This window comes from Panicum hallii, chromosome 3 (assembly GCF_002211085.1).
Source record: "Panicum hallii strain FIL2 chromosome 3, PHallii_v3.1, whole genome shotgun sequence".
Classification (NCBI taxonomy): domain Eukaryota; kingdom Viridiplantae; phylum Streptophyta; class Magnoliopsida; order Poales; family Poaceae; genus Panicum; species Panicum hallii.
In genome coordinates this window covers 25,453,106-25,477,390 of record NC_038044.1, presented here as the reverse complement: position 1 = coordinate 25,477,390, position 24,285 = coordinate 25,453,106, and the positions used below count along the sequence as shown (strand labels likewise).

The 24,285-nt window shown below is 44.4% G+C and overlaps 1 protein-coding gene and 1 long non-coding RNA gene across 2 annotated transcripts; one reads left to right on the top strand and one right to left on the bottom strand.

The window, feature by feature from the left end:
- Positions 1–6,387: 6,387 nt before the first annotated feature.
- LOC112886699 (protein G1-like9) lies at positions 6,388–7,750 on the bottom strand. The gene has a single exon (XM_025952669.1). The coding sequence runs from the start codon at positions 7,590–7,592 to the stop codon at positions 6,663–6,665; it is 930 nt and encodes a 309-aa protein (XP_025808454.1). The 5' UTR covers positions 7,593–7,750; the 3' UTR covers positions 6,388–6,662.
- A 5,912-nt stretch (positions 7,751–13,662) lies between these two features.
- LOC112884355 lies at positions 13,663–14,657 on the top strand. The gene is made up of 3 exons (XR_003227095.1): positions 13,663–13,902; positions 14,262–14,373; positions 14,534–14,657. It is a non-coding gene; the product is annotated as an uncharacterized LOC112884355 (long non-coding RNA).
- Positions 14,658–24,285: the final 9,628 nt, after the last annotated feature.

The following is a 24,285-nucleotide window of genomic DNA, read 5'->3' as shown; positions in this document are numbered from 1 at the left end:
TCCTCCACCATGGTGGCTAAAGGCCTGCCCTCTTGAAAAGGCAAAGGTTCGAGACGGGTAACAAGTCGATCCTCAGCCTCGAGTAGATCAAAAGGTTTCATGCCCTTCCAATGCACAAAACGCCCCACCGGGGTGGAAGTGATCATTAGATCACTGGCACCGATACAGCCCGAAGCTCCCCGACACGCGGTGGCTTCGGGCCCTCCAAGTTGGAGCAGAGAATCCAAGTCCTTTTCTAATGCGGAGAGGGACTCAGAGATGCCGGCCTCCAGGAGATCAGTGGCCAAATTGCGTGGACCGAGTCGTGATCAGTTGCGCGAGTCCTTAGATTGGAACGACTCCAACCCAAGAAAGGTTGTCGCAGCGCCGGATGAAGTCGTACCGGAAGCAGACTCCACCTCGGTCTTTGCGGCGGATGCATGGTTTGACAGGTCGTCGAGATCATCAACGAACTTGTCAAGGTCGCTGCTGGGACCCGCCACGGAAGTTTTTGGCTTCATGTCGATGAGGAATCGACTGAAACTGCCTGCACCATCTGCGATGCAAACCCACGAGCCAAAAACAAATGTCGTGCCCTGAGAGGGAACTGACCTGGTGAACTGAAACGATGCCATCGAGTTCGCCGGTGGATCTTCGATGCGCTCCCCTACCTGGCGCGCCAGCTGTCGGTGTTTTACCGGCTGCCCACCGAGGGATATACCCAAGGTGGTAAGTTTAGGTGAGGAGACGCCGAGATTAGGAACTCGAAGTGCAAGGAACACAAGATTTTAGACAGGTTCGGGCCGCGAGGCGCGTAATACCCTACGTCCTATATGGTGGATTGTATTCCCTTGGGTGTTGATGTTGTGAATGGGTCCCTGCTCCCCCTTATATATCCAGGAGGTTAGGGTTACAAGAATCCTAACCGATACTAACCAAGGAATCGTACCAGAATATATCTCAAGTAGATTCCCTCTGTACCGACTAGCTTTATCACCTATTCATACGAAATAAATAAGAGATAAATGAGATAAATAAGAGATAAGACGGGCTTTATCTCTTAAGCCTGTTTAAACTACGTTATGTACACAGTCCTGTGGCCCCGGGTTTGACAAGCGGCTCCGTCAGTTTGTCGGAGTTGGAGGGCGGCGGCGCCGGGCCAGACATCATTGGCCCCTCCCAGACGTATGACGCTCCACCTCAACAGTCCCAGGATGACCCGTTCACGCCGACGCCTCCTCCGCCTCGTCCTCACCATGCTCCAGATGCACTCACGTACTCGGAGGGGCACATACGCCGACAGCCTAGAACTAGAGGGGGAGGAACAAGAGAGCGCAAGGACCGGGATAGGCGGAGTAGATACTCCTGATTCGGTGGACTTTGTATATTTAAATTATTTTTTGTATCATACTATTTTATTTTTAATGGCTTGATGTATCGTACTATCGTAATATTTGGATTCTACGTTGCAAAACGTTATCGTTTAACTATCTTCATACGAGTTTTAGATACCGTAATCTTCTTCGTAAAATTGAACTAAAATTTTATATGTATACAAAAGAGTATGGCGAATAAATCTTGTATTTGAAAAAATATAAATTTTAAATAGTTTGTAAAACATAAATTCGAACAAAAAATAAGAAAGTGGGCACCTCCCGCCTGTTGGGCTGGCGGGATGCCTCGGGAGGGGCCTCTTCGCGAATAAGAGTCACTCGGGAGGGGTCTGGAAAAAGATTTGGCACCTCCCGCCCGTTGGATGAGCGGGAGGTGTCCGGCCCCACGCCTCCCGCCCGTTGATCAGGCGGGAGGTACCCATTTTTTGAAATTTTCCAAATCGGCACCCTTTTTCGAATTTAATTCTTTTTAATCCCTTTTTAAAAAAAATTCGCCGGTGACAGTCTAATTTTTCAGCTGACTTCTACACAACTACTAGTGGCTTCCCCAGCTCAAAAAAACAAAAGAAAAATGAGGGGAAGCACCCCCGCCAGGTGCTCTCGTATCAAGTTTGTTTGCGGCTTCCCGAAAGCGGTTGCGAAGAGAAGACGTCGGCACGGCACACACGTGCAGCAGAAGAAGGATACTGTAGCTTAGCTGCCCTCAAAAGAGGAAAAGCAAGATACTGTAGCTTTCTTATGATACAATACGCGTTCGCTCCTGCGGTGACGGATCCGCCCCCCGCCCCCGCTGGATCCGCCCCTGAATGTAAGCATTGTTGTCCATGGCAGTGTTTAAAAAAGTGCTAGGTGCTCGACCAACAATGACTCAATGAGGCTCGGCCTAGCGCCTAGGGAAGCCTAGGCATGACCAGGCATTTCTAGTTTTTGCAAGTGGCTACAGTGAGACCGTGTGAGGCAATATGGCATATTAAGATAAATAATTTGATATTATCAAGTATCCATGAGTTTCATAACAATAGTTCGCCTTTCTCACCTCTAATGTTTCTTGCTATTTGAATAAGGTCCTAAACTTCTTTCTGTGAAAAACGCCTAAGGTGCTAGGCAATGCGGTGTCGTTGCTCTGCCTAGGCATTTTGAAACAGGCCTGCGACACCGATAACCTGAAGCAGTTACCTTTACAACACTACTCTTATTCAATTGATAATCCTACAGCTTTAGCAAACTAATTACTTGATGGCACTAATGACTTCAATTTCGTAGATCCGTGTGGGATAGGGCAAATAGTGACAAAGATTGACAAGAAACTAAGGGAGGAAAAGGGCGGAGCTTTATTCCATCTAGAAAAAGCATAATCTTAGATGCTATTATATATGTACTTTCTCCTTCCACTTTTGTAAAAGCATATTTTGGTAGATATGAAAAAAAAATCTTGAAAATGTAAACTTTGGCACTTAGTTTCTTTTATAATAAATGTCAATTGCAAAACACCATATATATCAAAATCTTTTAAAAATATTATATATGTTGATAAAGCTCTTTTGCACAAAAGAATATACATACAATTTAACAGATTATTATTAATTAAACTTACTCCCTCTAATTCAAAATAGTGTGTCGTTTTATAGTTATGCACAAATATTAATAAACTGGCTCTAGTGTCCCTGTTACCCTTCACTTATGGTACATTTGTTTGCAAGAGTGACAGTATTCATTTGGCAACGGTAACAAAGGGAAAAAGAAAATACCAGATTGTATTGGATATCATATGTTTTGAAAGAAGTTGGTTGGGGGTAAGGAGGGGAGCGTTGGCGCTAAGGACGCTTTTGGAACATGTTACACTACTCGAACTCCACTTACGTTACCCTCAAACAACCAGGGTCAAAGCCCGGGTTCAGTGATGGAGGCGGCATGTGTCGGGTTGCAAAGAGGAACATGGAAAAGGAGGCATTCAAGAGGGAGGTGAAGGCGAGCGTCATGGCTTGTCGCAAAGGGCATGGGAGGCGCCAAGCGCGGGGAAGTGGTGGGTGGTTGGCATGGTGATGCTTGGGTGCTTGGTAAGAGAGGTGGAGAAGATGACCATAAAGTTGGCTAGCCCTAGAATAGTGGAATAAGAGCAATTTTCTCAACAACATAATAAGATAAAAGATACGTATAAATTTGCTTATCGCATGGGCAGAATCCAGACATCAATTAACTTCGAGTATTTTCGAGATCTAACTTAGAGGCACATATATATACCATCCTTGAAATCTCGTAATGCAAGCCTGTGAGTGTTTGTCGTCAGTGTACCCCCTTCATGTACGATCCAAAGCTAGCTGGAGCAGAGGGATCCACCGGAGCTCGCCTCGCGCTGACGGCGTGGGGCCGCCATGGGGCTGCGGTGTGACGTCAGTTGGAAAGCAAGGGACACAAGAGCGGAGTGGGAGGTGGGTAGAGGAATAAAAGAGCCGCAACGCGGGTCCGACCGACAAAACACCCAGAACAAAAGGCGTACCACACGAGAGAGAGAGAGAGAGAGAGAGAGAGAGAGAGAGAGAGAGAGGCCATGGATTCAATCCTTGAAGGGAGTATGAATCATGCATCGACGAGCAAAGCAAACACAATGAATCATCACGTGTACGGACTACTACTATTTCCTCGGAGAACTGGAGCACGCAGCAGTGGTGGCAGCTCTGATTCTGTGGGTGTCTTTTGAGATGTCAACAGCACTGTTCATCTGTGACTCGCCCTGCATGGCATGCAGTACAAGGAGCATTTACAAATTTTCATACTGCTGCTGGTCGCTCAAGGAGCATGTACTCGTACTAGATTTCATTCTGACTGACTGTCGGCAAATATCCTCCCATCTCCGATCCCCCACCGAAAGAGAAAAAAACAAAGTTACTGATCGATATGACTTTATTTGCAGTACCGTGAGAATGTAATGTGATCTCTCCCTCCCTTCTAAGTGGATACTATACGTGCGTATATGGTTTTGTTAATTTGTTCAAACATGTTCTTTCTTTCGTTTAAAAAAAACATGTTCTTTCAGTTTCTGCAGCCGTTCTTTTTTTCACTCCAACACTCAAGTTAACTGAGCTTAATAACTGTCTTAGTAACTTTAGAGGAACAGATTGACGTATGGGTTACAAACCTATAGGTGACTGAACAGGGATAGTGCCTGCGTTCGCGCGTGCAGTGTGTGTGTGTGTATGTGTGTGTGTGTGTGATGAATAAATATTTGCGAAAGGAGTGTGGTGAGTAAAATTCGTGCAGACATAAATCTACTAGAGAATGAGGTCAACAAAGAAAGAAAAATAATGGTTTGTACATGTGAGATGCATTCATGATTAAGAACTTCCAAGAGCTAGCTAGTAGCTGTTCCATTATTTAACAAATTAAAAGCTTATATATGTCTAGATCATCTTGGAGAGGGTGATTACATTCTCACAGAACGAATAAATAAAATAAATAAGGACCGCACACTTTTGATGTGCATTACGATCGAAATGCATCCATCCACAGCTTAATGTGGATGTTCTCCTGATTGAGAGACTGCATACCATCCTCTCAGAAAAATTGTATACCCTGAATGAGTGTTAGACTGTACGATACATCGATCTATGGTGTATAGTACTAATATGAGTTACCAAAGATTAATATTCAAAATCTACCTTCAACTTTTTAATCTTTTCATCACTTATATGAATTGATGTCATCTGTAATTTGAATGCAACCTTTATATATGTTTTTGAAATTCTAAATCAATTATTTGGGCTGGGAGCATATCGACGTTCGAGAAATTTTGAAGAATACCAAAGTTTTAGGGGAAAAGTAACACCTCTAGTCAAAAAATAGTGTCTTCAGTCTAGAAGGCACAATCGGTACTATCAATTTCTAATGTGTACTTTAATTGTGAAGAATAAAAATGATCAATAAGTATTTTTCACGACGAATGACTGTTAGAAACATTTATAAATGGAATATTCTCATTATGATTGCAAAAGATATATAATTTGCATGATCACATATGTATATGCATTAATGAACAAAATATATTTTAGATTGCAAGGAGTGGATATTATGTAACCGGCCATCTCATTTAGGCAGCTGCATTCAATTCTCCAGAAAGACAATTTCTTTTCTTTAACTTATTATGACACACATTCACAGAAAATCAGCCTCGCTATGTAATAAGAAAAATCTCAAAGTAAAGCCTCTTTTTCAAAAAGAACGCGTACCGTTGGCGAGTCATTATGACGAAAACTCCAAATACAGGTAGAAAATTGATGAAGACAACATGACATATCATCGTGCTGGCAACCAGAACAAAAAAGATGACGATGAGATGACCAGGAAACAAAAATGGAACGAAACCGAAAGAGAGAGCGACGAGAGAGACGGCATTGCACTTGGAAAAGAAGTAAGATGACAAGAGAAGCAATTATATGGATTCGAGAAGCATATGGTATGTATGCACATTTAATTCAGATATATCGTATCGACGCCGACATGTGATGTGCAACTTTTGGTGTACGCTTATATCTTTTTTCTTTTTACACATGTACACAAGGCCATGGCGAAATTGTTAAACAAATAAATTAAAAATGTATGCTAGTTAGGGCGCTGATCATTCTTTGCGAAGTCAACAACAAAACCCTTAATGTTTAATCTTTTCCTTTCGCAAGCGGGACATCGCAACTAATGGCGTGTATAAAACTCTATAATACCGAAGATTCAACAACTACTGTTCAAATATTATGTGTGTGTGGTGTGGACCCTTTGTTCTCCGCTCCAACGATAGTGCCATCTGAGACGACTGAAATGTGAATATGAATGGGACCTAGAGAAATGGAGGAAAAACTAAGGGAATAAAATAATGGATAAGAGTCACCACAGGCTGCACTAACACAATCATGATTAGTAGTTGTTAAGCAGGAACACATACACATCATACTAGAAATTCAAATCAATGTGACCCCATGGCACCCAAATCAGCAAACAGTAAAAGCTTGAGCATGCATCCTGAATATAGATGAAGAAATAAAGACATCATATATATCTGAGATAGAGCAGAGAAGGTTATCTTTCTCTACGTCCTGCAAATTAAATTTTCTTGAAGTTAACTGATATGTTTTCTTATATATGTACCAGCTCCTAACATGATCCTACAAATTCCCTTAGACCTCTTTTATACCAACAAACAATAACCATAATAGTAATAAGCAACTAAAAATTTTAAGATGGAGGTGGGATTAGAATTGGGATCGAGGTGATGGAATCAAAAGGGTAGATGATCTACACTTATCACGAACTCGGCGCGGATCCTTCTGCCTCCTTTCTTGTCGTCGTCGTCGCAGCCGCACTGGTGCTAGTTGCACTAGCACTGGAAGCACTTGTAGGAGGAGGAGCCGAGGATGGCGGTGTGGTGGTCCGTTGTGGTTCACCGGACGGCGACGGTTCGTCGTCCTCCTCCTCCTCGCCGGCGCCTCCTGACGTCCCTGCGCCCTCTGCGGTCACAACAGGAGGCGGCGCGACGGGAGGGGCGGCGGCGGCGCTCCCGCGCTTGCGCTTCTTCTTCTCGTAGGGGATGCCGCGCGCCTTGGCCTGCGCCTCCCGCACCTCGCGGAGGTAGATGCGCACGGCGCGGGCGGCGAAGGGGTTGGACTCGGGGCGGCCGCCGAACTCCTCGTACGCGGCGCGGAGGCGGCCGATGAGCGCGTCGAGGCTGCCCCAGGCCTGGCGCAGCGGGCACGCGCAGGGCGCCGGCGGGTTGGGCTGGCCGAAGTAGGCGCAGCCCTCGGCGTGGACCTTGGTCTTGCCGAACTGGTCGAGGTAACGGAGGAACTCGATGACGTGCGCGCCGCTGCAACGTGCCAGCGTCAGCGGCGGCTTGTGGTTGCGCAGGTACTGCAGGAACGTGTTCCAGTCGCGTCGCTTCTGCGACTCGTACCGGCTGAGCCCAGCGGGCGGCGGCGGCGGCGGCTGCTGCGCCAGCGGCTGCGGCTGGGCATGGGCCTGCGCGGGCGGCGCTTCCTGCTGAGCCACTGCCGCTCCTCCTCCTCCTCCTGCCGGCTGTTGCCTCTGCGCTCCCTCTTGCTGCGGCGCTTCCTGCTCTGCCTGCCGGCTCGACGACGCGGCCTTGGCGGCGGCAGAGGACGACGTCGACGACGGCCCGGCCTCCGCCGGCGCGCTCGTCGTCCCCCCGCCGCCTGGCGCGTCGGGGCCAGGCTCCATGGCCAGCTCGACTGCTCTGCGTCTCCCTCCTCTCTCTCTCTCTATCTCTGCCTGCCTTCTGGTTAGTTTAGGTAGGAGCCGGGGGGAGAGAGAGAGGCTAGCTAGGCAGAGAAAGAATCGAGGATGGGAGGGAAGTAGACGAAAGGGAGAGAGAAAGAAGCGGCTGGTTGGGAGTGTGGCATCCTTTGCGGCTTTTGTCGCTGGTTGGGTTAATAGCGTCTCCACTACACGCTGTCGACTGCTTAATCGTAATCATTTCTGTTTTTTTCATTTACGATTTCTCTTTTAATTTATTTACCGCTGTAGTGTACGTTCTACTACTTAATAATTATTCGGCATAAAGTGCCAGTAAGTGTTTCAGTTCCTGCCTGTGATGTATTTTGTGATGTCCTTTTTCAATACATATCTATATAATATTTGATAGAAATTTCTTCAACGCCTTTTTGCCACTTTAGTGTGTATAAGATTTTGGATCCATCGCTCGTGCTGTAGAAGAGTGATTCATTCTGCTCCATCTGTATGCACTTTGCTTGTTTTCCTTTTTTTTTCGTTGTAGCCTTTAGTTTGAAACTTTGAACGGGATTTTGGACGCATCACTGGGGCTGTGGAAGAGTGATGTGGCAGGGCCGTGGGTCAGGTCAGGTGGGACATCGTGGAATATCATGTCAGCATCTGAAAATAGTATGCTTGCCAACAGCTAGCTGATTTGATTTATGACATCATGCATCAATGTTTGTAATGGTATAGGAATGCAGTGGGTTTTCGTAGTAAAATAGACAAACTTTGATTTTAGCGGCGACAAAATAGCCAAATTCTTAAGTGATATTGCAACATTATTCATAGGCGGCTGTGATATGTCCAAACATGATCTGTTCTCAAACTTAAAAAGAATGCAAATTGATGCCAAAATATGGAGCCCTCCCTATTGTTTCCACTGTTGAGGTCACTGCAAATAATGTTTACCTTCTTTTACAGGCACAATGCAAGATATAACTGAATCCCCTAGTTTTTTTTAGGGCTTTGTACATTACTATATACTATGATCTTCTATGAGGGAAAATTCCATGTGTGCACTAAAATAAGCAAGATGTGCAATGAAGGAACATTTTGTCACCTAAGACTAGGTAAGTAGGACTAGAAAGTAATATGAATGTGATCAGATATATGTCGCTGCAGTGTCCATATTTTCAAATTTGCTCATGGTAGAAAGAACTATGAAGAGTTTCTTTTTCAAATATGTTTGACCTTTGAGATCATTGCTTTAAACGATGTAGAACATGAGCTAATTTATTTATTTTGTGTAGAGCCAACGACATTCCTTTACTATATAGAGTGGTTAGCTGCTAGCTAACTGGTGGGTTAAATTAGGAGACCAAGTTGGCTTTTCTTTCTGCCCAAAATGCAAAAGGGAGGAAAAGATTCGTGTGAAGAAGACTTCTGATGGAACACTCTTTTGCTAGACGACGACACAGTACACGAGATAGACCCCTCTAGCAGTACCATTTCTCCTTATTTGTCTAGTTAAGCTCACTGTTTTACATATTCAAGAAGACACTATCAAGATACTTTAAGAAATTACTACATGTAACCCATTAGGCGATGGCTACTTCGCCAATTAACCTCTTTTCACATTATTGCTGGCATTATTGTTATAGACATATAATAAATGGAATGATAGATGTTTTCTAACTTCCAAAAAGACATTATCAAATATAATTAGAAGGCATTAACCTATTAAATGATGGCTATCTTAACATCTTTTGTATTATATATTAATTGATACGGGTGTAGGAAAACAATAACTATGATAGATCTAATATTATCGAGGTATTATTTTTTACCAACTTCTCCCAACTTACACTTGGTTAGACCATTTAAATCTGAGGGTCAATAAAACCCTCATCGCCGGTTTGGGTTCGAAGGCTGGTACAACCTTCTTAAGGGCAAAACCAGAGGGTGTCTCTCCCCTGGTCGAGTCTTTTATTAAGTAATTCTTTTTTTACATGGTGTTATCAAACTATTCGTATAACAACCTGAAATTAGCCAGTGTAATAATGTCCAATCCAAATTTGCCATCGGTGTGTCACTGACACGAGGGCCCTCCTCAGTCATTGACCGTGACAAAATTCGGATTAAAACATTTGCAGTGACACGAGGGGAATTTACCCATCATTCATACATGTAGACAAATTCAATTATGCTATGACTGTATTTTTTAGAAGTATCGTTAGTAAACACAACAGTATATATGTTATGGTCAATTGTAAACTTACTTCCCTACCACTGTACATTTCCGTGCACTAGTTGTATATGTCCACGCTAACCACGATTTGTACCATCCTTCTTTATAAAAACTAGGAACATTTCATTTTCAAAACTAGAGGAATCACACATTATATATTAATATTGTTCTTTTCCGCGCTCCTGTTTGATCCAGCTAACATTATTGGTCATGGACAACAGGGAAAAAATAACTCAACCTAGGTTATCCCCACTACATGTATTGTACCCAAGCTATTGTAAGCTACTTGTAAAGCTTTCACCACACGAAACATATTCCTATTAAAAAATCACGAGTGGTTGAGGGCCAAAGCATAAAAAAACAAAGTCAGTTATAGTTTGGTGCATGCACTGTACGCACACTGATGGAGCCACAGATGGGACAAACCCTAATCATGATCACACACACTAAGCATATATTAGAATTCAAAAGGACCCAAGCGATTAATTGAAAACGTAGTGCTTGACAATCAGGGGCACTACTCATACTCTTTTCTTTTGCTTTGTTTTTGCAAGTAGGGCACTATACGCAGATCGACTGGACATATATCGATCTTCCTGTCATCACGAGCAATATACGTTCAAAAAGATAATGCGCGTTTAATTTGTTATACTCTCTTGGAGGGGGCAGCTTGAATGATTAATCCACCACCAATTAAAGATTTGCTTGCTTAAAGGTAGTCTAATGATAGCTACGTCGTACGGATCCATGCATCACTTGATTTATATTTTGGGTGCAGCCAAACAAATAAAAAGCACCCACACAAGTGTAATATTTGGAGCAAAGATGTCTGGATTACAAGAGAGATCAACTTGTAGGGTCATTGCTGTCAGTTTGTTTCTCTTTTTGGGTGCTCTTTTTACAGATCATGCATTGTCAATTTTTCCTACTTTTAATTTCCTTACCATTGTAAGCACCAGCACTCGAACTAACTTGAGGAACGCGAAGTACATCACCCATACTCCATGCTGGACGTAGGGCAGTTGCTTGAACCAATCTAAATCTTTACACTAGTACAGACTACCTATATTGGACGTAAGGCAGTTGTCTGAACCAGTCTAAATCCTTACACTGGTACCAGTTATAGAAACCGGGACTAAAAGGTCTGCAACGCCTAAAAAAATAATTGGCAAGCACAACCAACCCCTGCAGTCCGCATGAATCGCATGAATCGAACTTAAGACCTCCTGCCTCGCGTACAGTTTCCTTACCACCCCACCTACACATCATATGTACTCTAGATGGATGCTTTTCTTTTAAACTGACTCGTAAAGAACCCTTTAGTCCCGTTGGTAACCCCAACCGGGATTAAAAGATGACTCTTTAGTCTGGATTGGTGTCACCATCCAGGACTAAAGAGGGACTTTTAGTCCAGGTTGGTGGGTCCAATCGGGACTAAAGGTCCCCCGCTCTCCTAGTCGTTCGATCCGGGACTAATGCTTTCATTAGTCCTGGGCCCAACCCCAACCGGAACTAAAGGGGGTGGATGTATGTGTTATTCTGTACTAGTGTTATCTTCGAGTGTTAGCCCTCGAGCTACGGAGTAGCGCGGTGCTAATTACTAATCGGTGATCGAAACACCGACAATATGTATGTTGGTTCTATAGCGTCAAGACGGTGTAATGTATTCTTCATGTAGTTTGACTGTACTCCTTTTTCTCCCACAAAGGTAGGTATTAAGATTAAAAAGAATCCAATGCTATGACACATCAGCAACGGGGCCTAACTCAGCCTCGCTAGAAATCTTAAGTCTTCTCTTCAGCAGTAGGTGCTAGCTAGTTACTTCCTAGAAGGGAAAGAAAAGATCTAGTTTTTTTATAAGATTTTCTTTATGTTCGAGGCAGCAAGAAGGCTATCATCTAGTTAATTCCTAGAAGGGGAAGAAAAGATTCTAGTTTTTTATAAGATTTTTTTTAGGTTGGAGGCAGCAAGAAGGCTCTCAGTGGTAAACTTTGGGAGAAAATGAAACACCGTAGATAAATTTTACTAGCATTTGTTGAATAAAGGAGCCAAACGGAATTTCGTTGTATTAAGAGCATCTCCAGCAATAACCTTCAAATCACACCCTCTATTTCTTAAGCAAGGGTCCTCTCTATTTCTTGAGGGTTAGTTTTTTAACTTCAACTCTAACAGTGGCCTCTAAATCTCACCTTCTTCTTTTAATCTAAAAGGCGGGACCCATTTATCAGTAGATATGGGGCTTCCTAGAGATCTAGGAATAGAGGGTGGAGGGAGAGATTTGGAGACCTTTTAAATAGAGGCTTTAGTAGAGGGCTGCTTTTTTTTTTATTCCACCCTCCAAATTTAAGATGGGAGCTTATTTAGAGGGTGTGCTGGAGTTGCTCTAATGATTCAGTTTTTGGGCGAATTGGGGGACAGGTATCAGCAAATCTTTGTGCCTATAAATAGAAAAAAATGTATTTTTATCCCTCAAGTACCATTAAAAGTGTGATATTCATCCCTCATGTTTCGTTTAGTGCAAATCAATCTCTTAACTAACTAAACCGGTTGCATTCATCATCCCCACCTAAATTTAACAATGATTTAGTATCATATAATATTAGTTTAGGTCATATAATTATCTTACTAATAATTACTTAGCCACGTTTAATGTTGAATCAATCGCTGTAATAGTTTGGTGTGAATCGATTCCGTTAATTTTTTCTGATAAAATTTTTATGGGTACCCAATTTAGAGGATTTATAGAATTTTTTTGTTTTATATCTTCAACTCAGCATATTATATTGCTAAGCAGGGATTAGTTAGATGAATCTGTGATATAAACAGCTATTAGATGGCACTAAACCATTGTTAAATTAAGGTGGGGATGATAAATATACCGTTTTAATTAGTTAAGGGTGCATTCTGGAGTTTTGTGGCTAAACATTGAAAGGATTCTTAGATGTCCATAATTTTTTTAATTCCTTTGATTTACTTTAGGTATTTTTACTCATTTTTGGAAGTGTAGTCCCGTAAATGACAGGAGCCACCGTACCATGGCGTTCTCTAAGCAGCCATAAGCATCATACAACATTTATGTGGCACATATAAGAGATTTAAGTGTCAGAATGGCAAAGAACACCACGTGAGAAACCAACAAAGGAGACACATTTATAGAAAATACAGAATTAACCCGCATCTCCTATGAGTAGGCTCCCAGCGCCAAAGGATGACCCGCGTCTCCTATGTACTTACATAAAATACGCAGATGGACAAGCAGCGTCTTCTATGTGTCTCGTAATAGGAGACAGCTTTAGAATCCACGTCTCCTGTAACAATCCACGTCTCCTTATCTCCCGTAATAGGAGACGTCTCCTATAACAATCCACGTCTCCTTATCTCCCGTAATAGGAGACGTGTTTTCGTTAGATGCGTCTCCTATATCATGTGAGGTAAAGGCGACATGGCTTATTAATCTGAGTCTCCTATATTTATTTGAAAGGAGACGTGGTTGAGAACGCGCATCTCCTATAGCCTCTCCTACAGGAGATACCGTTCCTTTCTCTCCTTCACCAGCTTTCTCCAGGCCGCTTCGCCGTCGTCTGTCGGCCAGCCGACAGTACTAGCTCGTGCGTGTCCTTGTGCACCGGCCAGTGGCACACCTCCTCTACCCTCGCTCGTCGCCGGCATGGCGAGCGCTCCTGCCCGCGCCTCGCTCCTCGCCATCTGCACGTGCGTGCTGCGGCCGGCTAGTGGCACACCTCCTTCATCCCTCGCTCCTCGTCGGCGTGGCGAGCGCTCCTGCCCACGCCTTGCTCCTCGCCATTGTCTGCACGTGCGTGCTGCAGCCGGCTTGCAGCATACACCTCTGCCCCTCGCTCCTCGCCGACGTGGCGAGGCTCTCCTCCTGCCCGGCGCCTCGCTCCTTGCTATTCACGCTTAGCGAGAGCTCTGCTGCTGCCCGCGCAGGGCCGTCGATGTTCTAGCTCGTCCGGAGCCGCTGCAGGCATCCCGGCCTCCTCCTACACCACTGGCAGCATCCCGGCCTCCTCCTCCGCCATCGTCGGGTCTTGCAGAGTTGCCAAGAAGGTGAGGCTCTAGTTACAGCCAGATCTGTCATGCTTGAAATCCCTTGCGTGTGCTCAATTCAATTTCGTTGTATGTGCGAAGAATTGATGAACATGTTAGAGCTTGTGTTATTGAAGCCCGCCGGCCAGCGCCACTACTAGATTTGCAAAATTTGCCGAGAGGTACCTAACAGGTGGCCGACGGGATACTTGTATTTTTTATGCACTCGTCAGATTTGTGTGGTCGGCAAATCTTCGTCGGCAGTTTCATTTCACTCATGGGAAATGGACCAATCATAATAAAGCACTATCGGCAATGTAGAGTTCAAGCCCCGTCGGCCATCTAGAAATAACTCTTGGAAATTGTTTTGAATCTTGTAGTGAGCCACCATGCTCGAGATCAGCGCCATCCTGCTGGACCTGGACGCCATGGATCCACCACTTGTGTCTGAAGCTTAAGTGGTTCAATCGTCTGTCTGTGAAAGCTAAGCCGGTGAGGCTTTTCTTTTTCATAATTAAGGTTCAAATGCAATTTTAGACCCATTTGTTCATGTTCTAGTATGTGCTTCAGTGATGTTAGAAGTATTTCAGTACTGTCATGACTTGTATTTATTTTGCTTGGATATTAATAATTTTCTTCTTTAACAATGCAGATGGCGGACCGAAGGTGGATGTATCTTGAGAACCGTACCTATAAATAGTACTTAAATGGTCTAAAGTTATTCATTAGAGGCGGACAAGTCGAATCGGCGCATATCTGCCATGTGTTTTCCATGCATTGATTGTGAGAGCGTGAGAAAGTTCTCAAGTTCGATGCATGTGCACGCTCATATGATCATCCGGGGATTCATGAATGACTACTTGTGTTGGAACCAGCATGGAGAGTGTCACACCCGATTTTGAAGTAATAAATCGAGCGATAAATCGTATGTGTGCTAGGATCAAAATTACACACATATGATGACGAAAGTGAATAACAGAAGCAATATCATAAAATACGGTAGTCATTTATTACAAACCAAATAGAATTCATGAAAATAAATAAATAAGCGTTTTAACGTCGCATTTATTCTAGCAGCGGAATGACCAAACTCCATTGGCAGCTGACAGGGGGAACATAAGCCTAGTACTCCTGTTTATCCTCCGGGAACTCCTCTGGGTACTCACTCTTGCTAAACAATGCTGCTTAGAGCAAGATCAGTTTGAGGAGTTCTAGGAGAATATACAGGAGTACTAGGTTTATGTTCCCCTCCAGCTGCCTGTGCAGTTTGGTCGTTTTGCTGTTAGAATAAATGCGATATTGAAATACTTATTTATTTTTCATGAACTCTGTTTGGTTTGTAATAAATGACTACGGTACTTTATGATATTGCTTCTGTTATTCACTTTCGTCATTATATGTGTGTAAGTTCGATCCTGGCGCACATATGATTTATCGCTCGATTTATTACTTCAAAATCGGATCAGACAAAATGGTATCAGAGCCGTATCGACCGTAGAACGTGAGCCTAGAGAGCAATGGCCGTTTTCTAAAGTCTTCCTTGACCTAAAAGCCATTCTTGACATATCCTTGATTTTTTTTGTTCACTATTCTCAGCCCTTGGACTTTTATCTCATCCTAGATGATGCCTTTTCACCTGATCTCTTGTTCTGGCATATTTATCATCTCCTCGACCTTGTTTTCAGTATCTCTACTCATTCCAGTTCATGTCATAGTTGCCCTGAAAAGGTACCGATCATCTCAAGAAGTCATGCCTGAAGAAGTTGATGGTTCGTAGGATGATCTCGAAGACATCAGTAAAGGATGCTAACGTCTTGAGCCATAACACATGCTTAGGAGGTTTCCCTATAGCCTTGATAGCAATGTTAGCTTGATTCATATGTTTGTGTGGCTAACCCTAGTTTAGTATGCTTGTGATGCTTGTAATGTGTTGTGTTTGACCTTGATTGATCTGAAATCCTTGTTTTGATCGCTGGTGATATCTTGCAGGACTTGTGCGTGCAGTGACATCAGTCATCCCATCGTTATCTCGCCAGCACCATCTTCTCGTTCCAAACGCAAAGCAAGCTCTTAAAGAGTCCAGGCTAAATCTTTCTCTTTCTTGCTACTTGTCTTGTTTCCTCCTCATCTGAATCCCCTTGTCGTGTCCTTTCTCCTTATGCTTAGACTTTGCGAATCTCAGGACGAGATTCTATTTAAGGGGTAGTTTTGTCATACCCCAAAATTTCAATTTTAGACTGTGAATATCTTTTCAAATAAATTTATCCATCTTCTAGAGTTTTGAGAATATTTCCAGATTTTTGCTGGCTTTTATTCTCAATTTTTCTAGAGCAAATCCAATTCTTGAAAGCAGCTAAAGTCCTCTTCGCGAGTCCAGAATATTTTATTCAAGCTTCTCGTGTCCTAAATATTATGTGGGAATTTGTTTCTAGAATTTTTAAGTTAAAATTAACTAAGTTTTTGTTTTCCTTGTCTATTTTCCCCTCAATTCTTTTTCTCTCTCCTAGCCCGCAAATTCCTTTTCGTCCACTCACTCGAGACTAGTTTTCCTTATGAATGAAGATGTGCCAACCCAGCTCTCTTCTCCCTTCTCTCTCCATTAACTGGCCAAGCTAGCCCAGCTTCGGGCCCGACCCGACCCGCCACAGCCAGTCTGGGCCTGCTCAGCAGTCCAGGACGTGCGTGCCATAGCTACTGCGGCAGCACGCCGAGTTAGGCTGTCCGCACTGGGGACGGTACCCCTCCCTCCAGTACGCTAATAGCGTAATTTTCTCCGCATCGGGATACTGAGAAGGGAACGGGAAAGAAGAGGAAGCGAACGCTTTCGCTATTTTCAGCATGATCCTGGAAAAGGTACGAGTGCTCTCGCGCCCGTCGGCCCCAACCACATCTTCCCTCGCGCCCTTCCACTGCCGCCCCGCGCCCGCCCGGCCTCCCGACCTCTCCTGCCTCGCGGCCATCCTCAAGGCCCGCTGTCGGGGGCGGGCTGCGCCGCCTCTGGTCGGGAGAAGAGAGAGGAGTTTACGCCGCCGCCCGGAAGGCACCTCCATCGTGGCCAATCCGCCACCGTCCACGCCCGATCCGCTCAAGGGAAGAGCGGAGCCTCAAGGAGGTCCCGCCTCCACCGTTCCCGAGCTGCTTTGCCGCCGCCGCCTCCTCCTTTCGATCGGCGCGGGGAAGACAACTCGTGGCCGCCGGCACCAGCCGAAGCACCCTACCATCGCGTCCGCCCCCACCCGCGCGCCCGTCCGGCCCCGCACCCGCCTCGACCATGCGCCCGTCCGCCGCTGCGAGGCCATCCTGGAGAAGGCAGCCTTGCGTAGCCATGGGCACAAGCGGTGGCGGCGAGGTTCACCGGTTCAGGCAGCCACATCCGAGGAGAGCTCCACCGCGCGCTCCGGCCGGCGTCCTGCCCAACTCAGGTATGTCCGCTGGTGTTCCTTTGCTCCGTCGGGCCGCACGCTCATGTATACCATGGTTGACTAGTCCAATCGAAATCCAATCACAAGTAGGTGAAGGATGCAAGATTAAAACTCACGGAGAGATGAAAGGAGCTTGCAGTTGCAATGCTGCCTCACGCCCAGTGCTAGCTTCAACTACATGTGCATGTCCAGTGCATCTTAGCGTTTCTTGTTTGAGTTTATTTATTTGTGTCATATACTGATATTGCATACAATGCCATGTTCGTATAGGTTGCTGCTTGATTTTGTTGTCGTTTTGTCTTTCACAAGTTGTCTTTAATTTGGCCTGCTTGCAAAGTTGGTGTAGGGGTGAGTCACTCATAAGTCATCACTAATTGCAGTTTCCTTCAGTTGGTTTCATTAAGACTTGGCATTTGAGTGGCAATGGCAACTACTAGGGGACTTGGAAGTGAGGTGAAGAATTGCCTTTGTGTAACTTGCAAGGATTTAGCTAAATCTGTAAATCTGTATGATTATATCTAACTCGCATAGAGGCAATTCATTGCTGGCAAACATGCATAAATTCATGCCATCTTGTTTTATTGATATAGCTTTCATTCTACTCACTGGAATTGTTAGCTAAGATGATAAGGTTTGGTTCTGTTTGCTTGATATATGTGTGTTTCCCTGTGATTTCATGATGGAGCCTAACCAGTCCAATGATGGATCACAGGGCGCTTTTCCAGGTGGCAGCATTCCTCCCTACCAGGCTGCCTGGAACCCATACATGTATGGGTACCAAGGTCCTCCATCCTGGTTCCCCCAAGGATTGCAGCAGCTTCCACCCAATGTCTCAATGATGCAATGATGCATCAAAGTACCAATGGTCCACAAATGTTTCATCCGACTGAAAACACAAATGCATCTGCGCAAAACGATGAGGAAGATGCGGAGGAACAGCCCGTCTCTCCAGCGCCTACAGGAAAAGGAAAGAGGACAAAGGTGGTCAGTAGGACCAAGTTAGGCAATTTCAACCCAGAAGAAGATGTAAACATTGTGAAGTCATGGCTTGAAATAAGGTGTGTAACACCCTAATTTTTATTCTAGAAACTTAAAAATTTTTCGCTAGAATTCCTTTAGGATCCATAAGGTTTTTAGTTTATCATTTTGATTTTAGAGCATTTACCGTGAATTAATAGCAATTTACTAAACCATAAAAAGAAATATAAGAAATTATAGGTTTTGTGCATCTCATGCCCTATTGCATTGTTGTATTGCTTGCCTTCCATTTGAATTTAAATTGCAAATTAAAATTCAAATGCATTTGGATACAATTCTTTTTCTCTCTCTTTTTCTAATTGGGCCCGGCCCATTTACCCTTTTTCTTTTTCCTATTTTCTTTTCCCCTTGCAGCCCAGCCCAAGCCAGTCTTTCCTCCCCCTCCCGCAGGGCCCAGTTGGCCCGGCCCACTTCCTCTCTCCCTCTCTCTGCGCAGCCCAGCCCGCGGCCTTCCTTCTTCTCCTCTCTTCCTTCCCTTCCGCGCAGCCCAGCAGCTCGCCCCAGCCCACTTTCCTCCGTGCAGCCTGCTTCTCCCCCGTTCTATCTCTAGCGAGTGGGTCCCGCCTGTCGGGGCCTTCTCTCCTCGCGCCCAGGGCTCGAGTCCGAGTCCGGCCAGCATACGGCGCTGTTCCGCACCGCAAGGGGCTCCAGGCCCGCACGCCAAGGCCCCATGGCCGCCCTATTTAAGCCCCGTGCCCTAGCTCTCCCCCCCAAGCCGTGGCCCCCACCTTCTGCCCGAAAAGCCCTAGCGCACCGAGCTCCGCCGTCGCCCGCAATTGCCGAGCTTCGGCCGCCTATCACGCCGCCGCTCCGCCGCTTCTTCCCCTCTGCAAGCCGCCGCAGGAGCACCGCAGTGGGGTAAGGATGCTCGCCACTGTTTTCCCTCTTCCCCTCTGCCTTCTCGCATCCACGCATCCTCGCCGTCGATCCCGAGCAGCTGCTCGCCGCCGGCCGCCGTCTACGGCCGCTACCGCCGGCTCCAGAGCCCCTAGATGGATTAGCCGTGATGCCCGCAACCTCCCAGTGCAACCCGCGCTCGAAACCGAGGCCGGGAACGCGTTTACACGTTACCCCGGCGAAGCGCCGCCGCTCGCCGCTGCACCGCCCCACCGCCGGCGCTTAGCGCCGCCACCCCCGCGCCGCCCCCTCGTCACAGCCGTTAGATCTAGATCCAACGGGTTAAATTAGATCCAACCCGAGTCAATAGACCCGATACTGGTCAACCCGAGGTAGTCTTGCACTTTAGCCCCTGAGTTTCGTAGAAATCAACCCGCAGTCCACCTTAGTTCAAAAGTATTCACGAATAGATCATGTTTCTTCTGTTTAGACCTCTATCTTTTTTAAAAATAGAACCCGCAGTCCTAGACCCTTCTGTTTTATAATCTAGACCCTAAATCTAAGGTTTAATTATGATCTAGCCCTCGGTTTCTTTGGTCAGAGCCTTTTTGTTTCAAATGTTTTATAAATAAGGCCCTAGAATCATGTTTTAGCCCTAACTTCTCCGTTTTAACTCCGTTTTCATCAATTCCTGCGCTCACGCGATCCTTACGACATATGCAGTAGTTTTATTATATTATTTTGCTCTGTTTATATTGATTGGTGTACTGTTTCTTATTTATTGTATTTGTTTGCTTGTATGTATTTGTGTGTTATGATAGACGGTGCACAGTTCGAGGGTCCACAAGAGTCAAGCTTTGAAGACGTTCCCGAGCAGCAGCACTTCTTTGATGAAGGCAAGTGGTCCTTGATCATACTTCAGTCCTAAGATCATACTTCAGTCCTAATAACTTTATAAATACACATATTTACTGTATATGCATGCATGTATCTAGAATATGATGGATCCCAAATTAAGGATGTGCATAGTTTCTATTGAACTTCTTTGATTAAACCTGGGTTATTATAATTATGTTGTAAGTTACGCTAGTTGCTTTTACTTAGATTTTGGTTGGATAATCTGGAAATTATGTTACACTGGTTTGCACATATTATGGAATACTTTACGGTGATAATTAAGATCATTGCATTAATTGGAATATGGAGAACCACCCAGGAAAACAGTGCAACCACAATACTACATGGCTCTGGTCTTGGCTAATTAATTATAAATTTTAGCTTGTAATGGTCTTACCGAAAGGGCAAGAGGGGAGTGCGTTGATGGGGTATAGCTCGGTTCTCTTGAGGCGTAGATATGATCCTGGGTAAGGCGTCTTCCTCATTAGGGAAGGTTATGACCATTGCGGCCTGAAACCTTAGCGGACCGTTGCAAGTTTGGGAATCTTTATAAAAGCCTCGTAGTGAATCCCTACCACTCACCTTGGAAGTGTTTAAGGGCCTTGCAAACCCAGGCATCGAGGGAAACACGAATTGTGGGTAAAGTGTACAACCTCTGCAGAGTGAAAACTGATATATCAGCCGTGCTCATGGTTAAGAGCGGCTTGGATACTCACATGATAATTGAACTTAAAGATGATCTAAATCGAGATTCCTTATTTATCTATGTTGTTGATTATCTAATACTGATATTCATTTAAGGGATTGGTATATACTTACACTTAGTTAATGCTTGCTTAATAAAAGTTGACCAACTAAAAATGTTTATCGCAGTCAAACCTTGTCAGCTTTTCCTTGATTATAGCCTTGCATGTCATATAATTTAATCCACTTGCTGAGTACCAATCATAAGTGTACTCACACTTGCTTTATTAAAAACAATGCTGCTCAGAACAAGATAATTGTCCGGAGTTCCCTGAAGATTTCGAAGAATACTAGACGTATGACTCCCAGTCATCTGTCTGTGAAGTCGAAGTCCGCTGCTAGTTATAAACATTTATTTATTCGCTTAAGATTAAGACTGTCGGTCATGTAATAAAGTACTATTATACTCTATTTCGTTAATGCATTGTTTCGGGTATACACTTGTGACGTCTACTATATTTGCGGAACTTGATCCTGACGCACATATGGGATGCATTCGGTTACCTTTTCTAAACCGGGTGTGACAAGGTGTGACCCAATTACAAGTACAGGACAAAAAAAAAGATGGCATGGGGTTAAGGATTCTGCAACGATACAACTTGAGGTGGGGATCATACCTAGAAAGGAGTGTGAGGTCTCTATAGAGCCGTTGGGACATTATCAAGGCTGAAGTGGGGAAGTTCTCCTTCTATGCTGATGTCATTCGAGAGAATCCTAGCGGGATGTCGGATGCCGATAAGGTTTGCAATTTGTTGACCCATTTTATTTCTATGCTGGTGTAGGTAGCATTCTATACACATGTTACCTTTGCTGAATTTATTAGCAGCCAACTACCTAAATGCTGTATATCTCTCTAATTTACTAGCAGCCAACTACCTGAATGTTATTTGTTGTAAATTTAACAACAATTATTTCCTGCTGCAGACCACTCATGCAGCAGCTAATTTTGCTGGTATCCTCAACCCCAACTTTGCGTACCTGCATTGTTGGGAGATCATGAAGGATGAGCCCAAATGGCCGGATCCAAAGCCCAGAGCATTTGCAAAGTCAGCTGGAGGTGATGGTTTTGGAGAGGACACCATCAACCTTGGACATGACAATTCTAGCCCTACTGGATCAGCTAAGAAGAGGCCTATCAACCTTGGACATGACAATTCTAGCCCTACTAGATCAGCTGAGAATAGGCCTATGGGCAGGAATTCAGCTAAAGCAGCCAAGAAGAGAGCAAATTCTTCTGCGGAATTCAGCATCATCTTCGGAGTATGCTTCAAGGATGCAAGATCTATCTTTGCAAAAGATTTCTATCCTGCAAGAAGAATCTGTGCGTAAAAATGATCGTTTCCAGCAGCTTGCCTGTATAGATGAGAAGCGCTTTGAGGAAATGCGAAGCCACAATCAATCATTGTTACTCATTGAGCAAGAGAAGATTCGGATCATGCGTGAGAAGCATGACATGGACAAGGAAGAAAAGGAGAAGCAAGAGGATGAAAGGATCCTTGTGATTGATCTTGATGGTTGCACATCAGCTCAACGATTATATTACGAAGCTCTTCATGAAGAAATTTTCGAAAAGATTGCAGCTAGGCGCAGGAAGAGACAAGGGCCCTAAACCATGGATGGGAGAGGAAACCTTATTTATTTTTTCAGCCAATGTAACCTTAGTTGAGTGTGTAATTCTGTTATTTGTTGAGTGTGTAGTTCCGATATTATTTGAGTGTAATTGTATTGTAAGCTTGTGTAGTTGGAACTATTATTGGTTGACTGTTATTTGTTCTGTCATCATATCTTGGTGTTATCTGCTGGCCAATGGTGTGTGATCGCAGAATATTAGAGGTCTTATTAATTATTACATTACCACAGAATATTACAAGTCATAATAATTATTACATGACCACATAATATTACAAGTCTTAATAATTATTACATGCAATTATTCATCTACTGATGAAGAGATCCCAGCCTCATCCACTGATGCTCGATGAGATCATATTGTAGCTGAAAGCGCATGTTTTGGTCATGAAGCCTATAGTGTGCAGCAACAAATGCCTCCCTGTCTGGATTGTTGTGGTACGGAACAACTAGTTCTCCGATGTCCAAGAAATTAGTAATATGGGCATTGTCTTGTTCATCCTCCACTATCATGTTATGCAAAATAATGCAAGTCATCATTATATCATTAATGTGGCTACGGTCCCAACCATACGCAGGTCCTCGGATCACCGCAAACCGAGTTTGCAGGACACCAAATGCACGCTCTATATCCTTGCGTGCACTTTCCTGTTGAGTGGCAAAGTGGTGCATCTTCTGCTCCATGGGGTAACGAATAGTCTTAACAAAGGCTGCCCACTCAGGGTAAATCCCATTGGCAAGGTATTAGCCCATGTTATAAGTTCTTCCATTGACTGCAAACGACACAGGGGTTGAACGACCCCTGAGGTAACCCGAGAATACAGGGGATCTATGAAGAACGTTAATGTCGTTGTTACTTCCAGACATGCCAAAGTAAGCATGCCATATCCATAGATCATGCGATGCAACCATCTCTAAGATCATAGAGGGATGCTTCCCTCTACCCGTGAACTGACCCTTCCATGATGTGGGGCAGTTCCTCCACTCCCAGTGCATACAGTCAATGCTGCCTAGCATCCCCAGGAACCCACGATTCTCACCCTCTTGAAGAAGCCTAGCTACATCGGCAGCGTTGGCCGCCTGTAGGTAATACTCGCCAAAAACATCAATGACAGCCCGACAGAAATGATGCAAAGCTTTCGAGCAGTTGACTCACCAATACGCACGTACTCGTCAACGGCATCCGCCGGGACTCTGTAAGCAAGAATGCCGCGACACACTTTTGAAGAGCCGATAGTCTTTCCTTGCCAGTGGCATCATACTTCTTTTTGAAGTAGTTATCTTGATTTTTAACAGCCTCTTTAATGTGCTTGAATAAATGCCAACACATCTGAAACATGCAAGAACACTTCTGATATGAGGTACTAGAGACATAGAGTGATCGGTATTCGAAATATGCCCAACTTTACCTTCTACGGAACTGCTTATCATTGTAAATAGGATTTGGAACAAAGTACTCAGCTATTATCCTCTTGTGACCAGAAGGAAGATCCCTCGGCCGAATGACCTTTGGTGGAGCATCAGACCGACGACGCACTGCTTGCACTAGGTGGTTGTATGTCGTGGTTGATGAGGACATCACTAGCATAGATATGACCATATTAGTGCCTTCTTGCCCAAAGATGAATCAACTCTATATTAAGATTAAATTCGATACATTTGAACAATTAATGCTGCACTATGATTTCTGTGCATTCTTATTTTCAGAATTACTTGACTAGATAAAGCCGTGTGTGAAAATTACATGAAATATTGTCGCACCCGGTTTAGAAAAGGTAACCAAATGCATCCCATATATGCGCTAGTATGAAGTTCCGCACATATAATAGACGTCACA

Excerpts from the sequence above, each read along its gene's own strand:
- LOC112886699 (XM_025952669.1), bottom strand. The coding sequence starts at position 7,592 with ATGGAGCCTGGCCCCGACGCGCCAGGCGGCGGGGGGACGACGAGCGCG.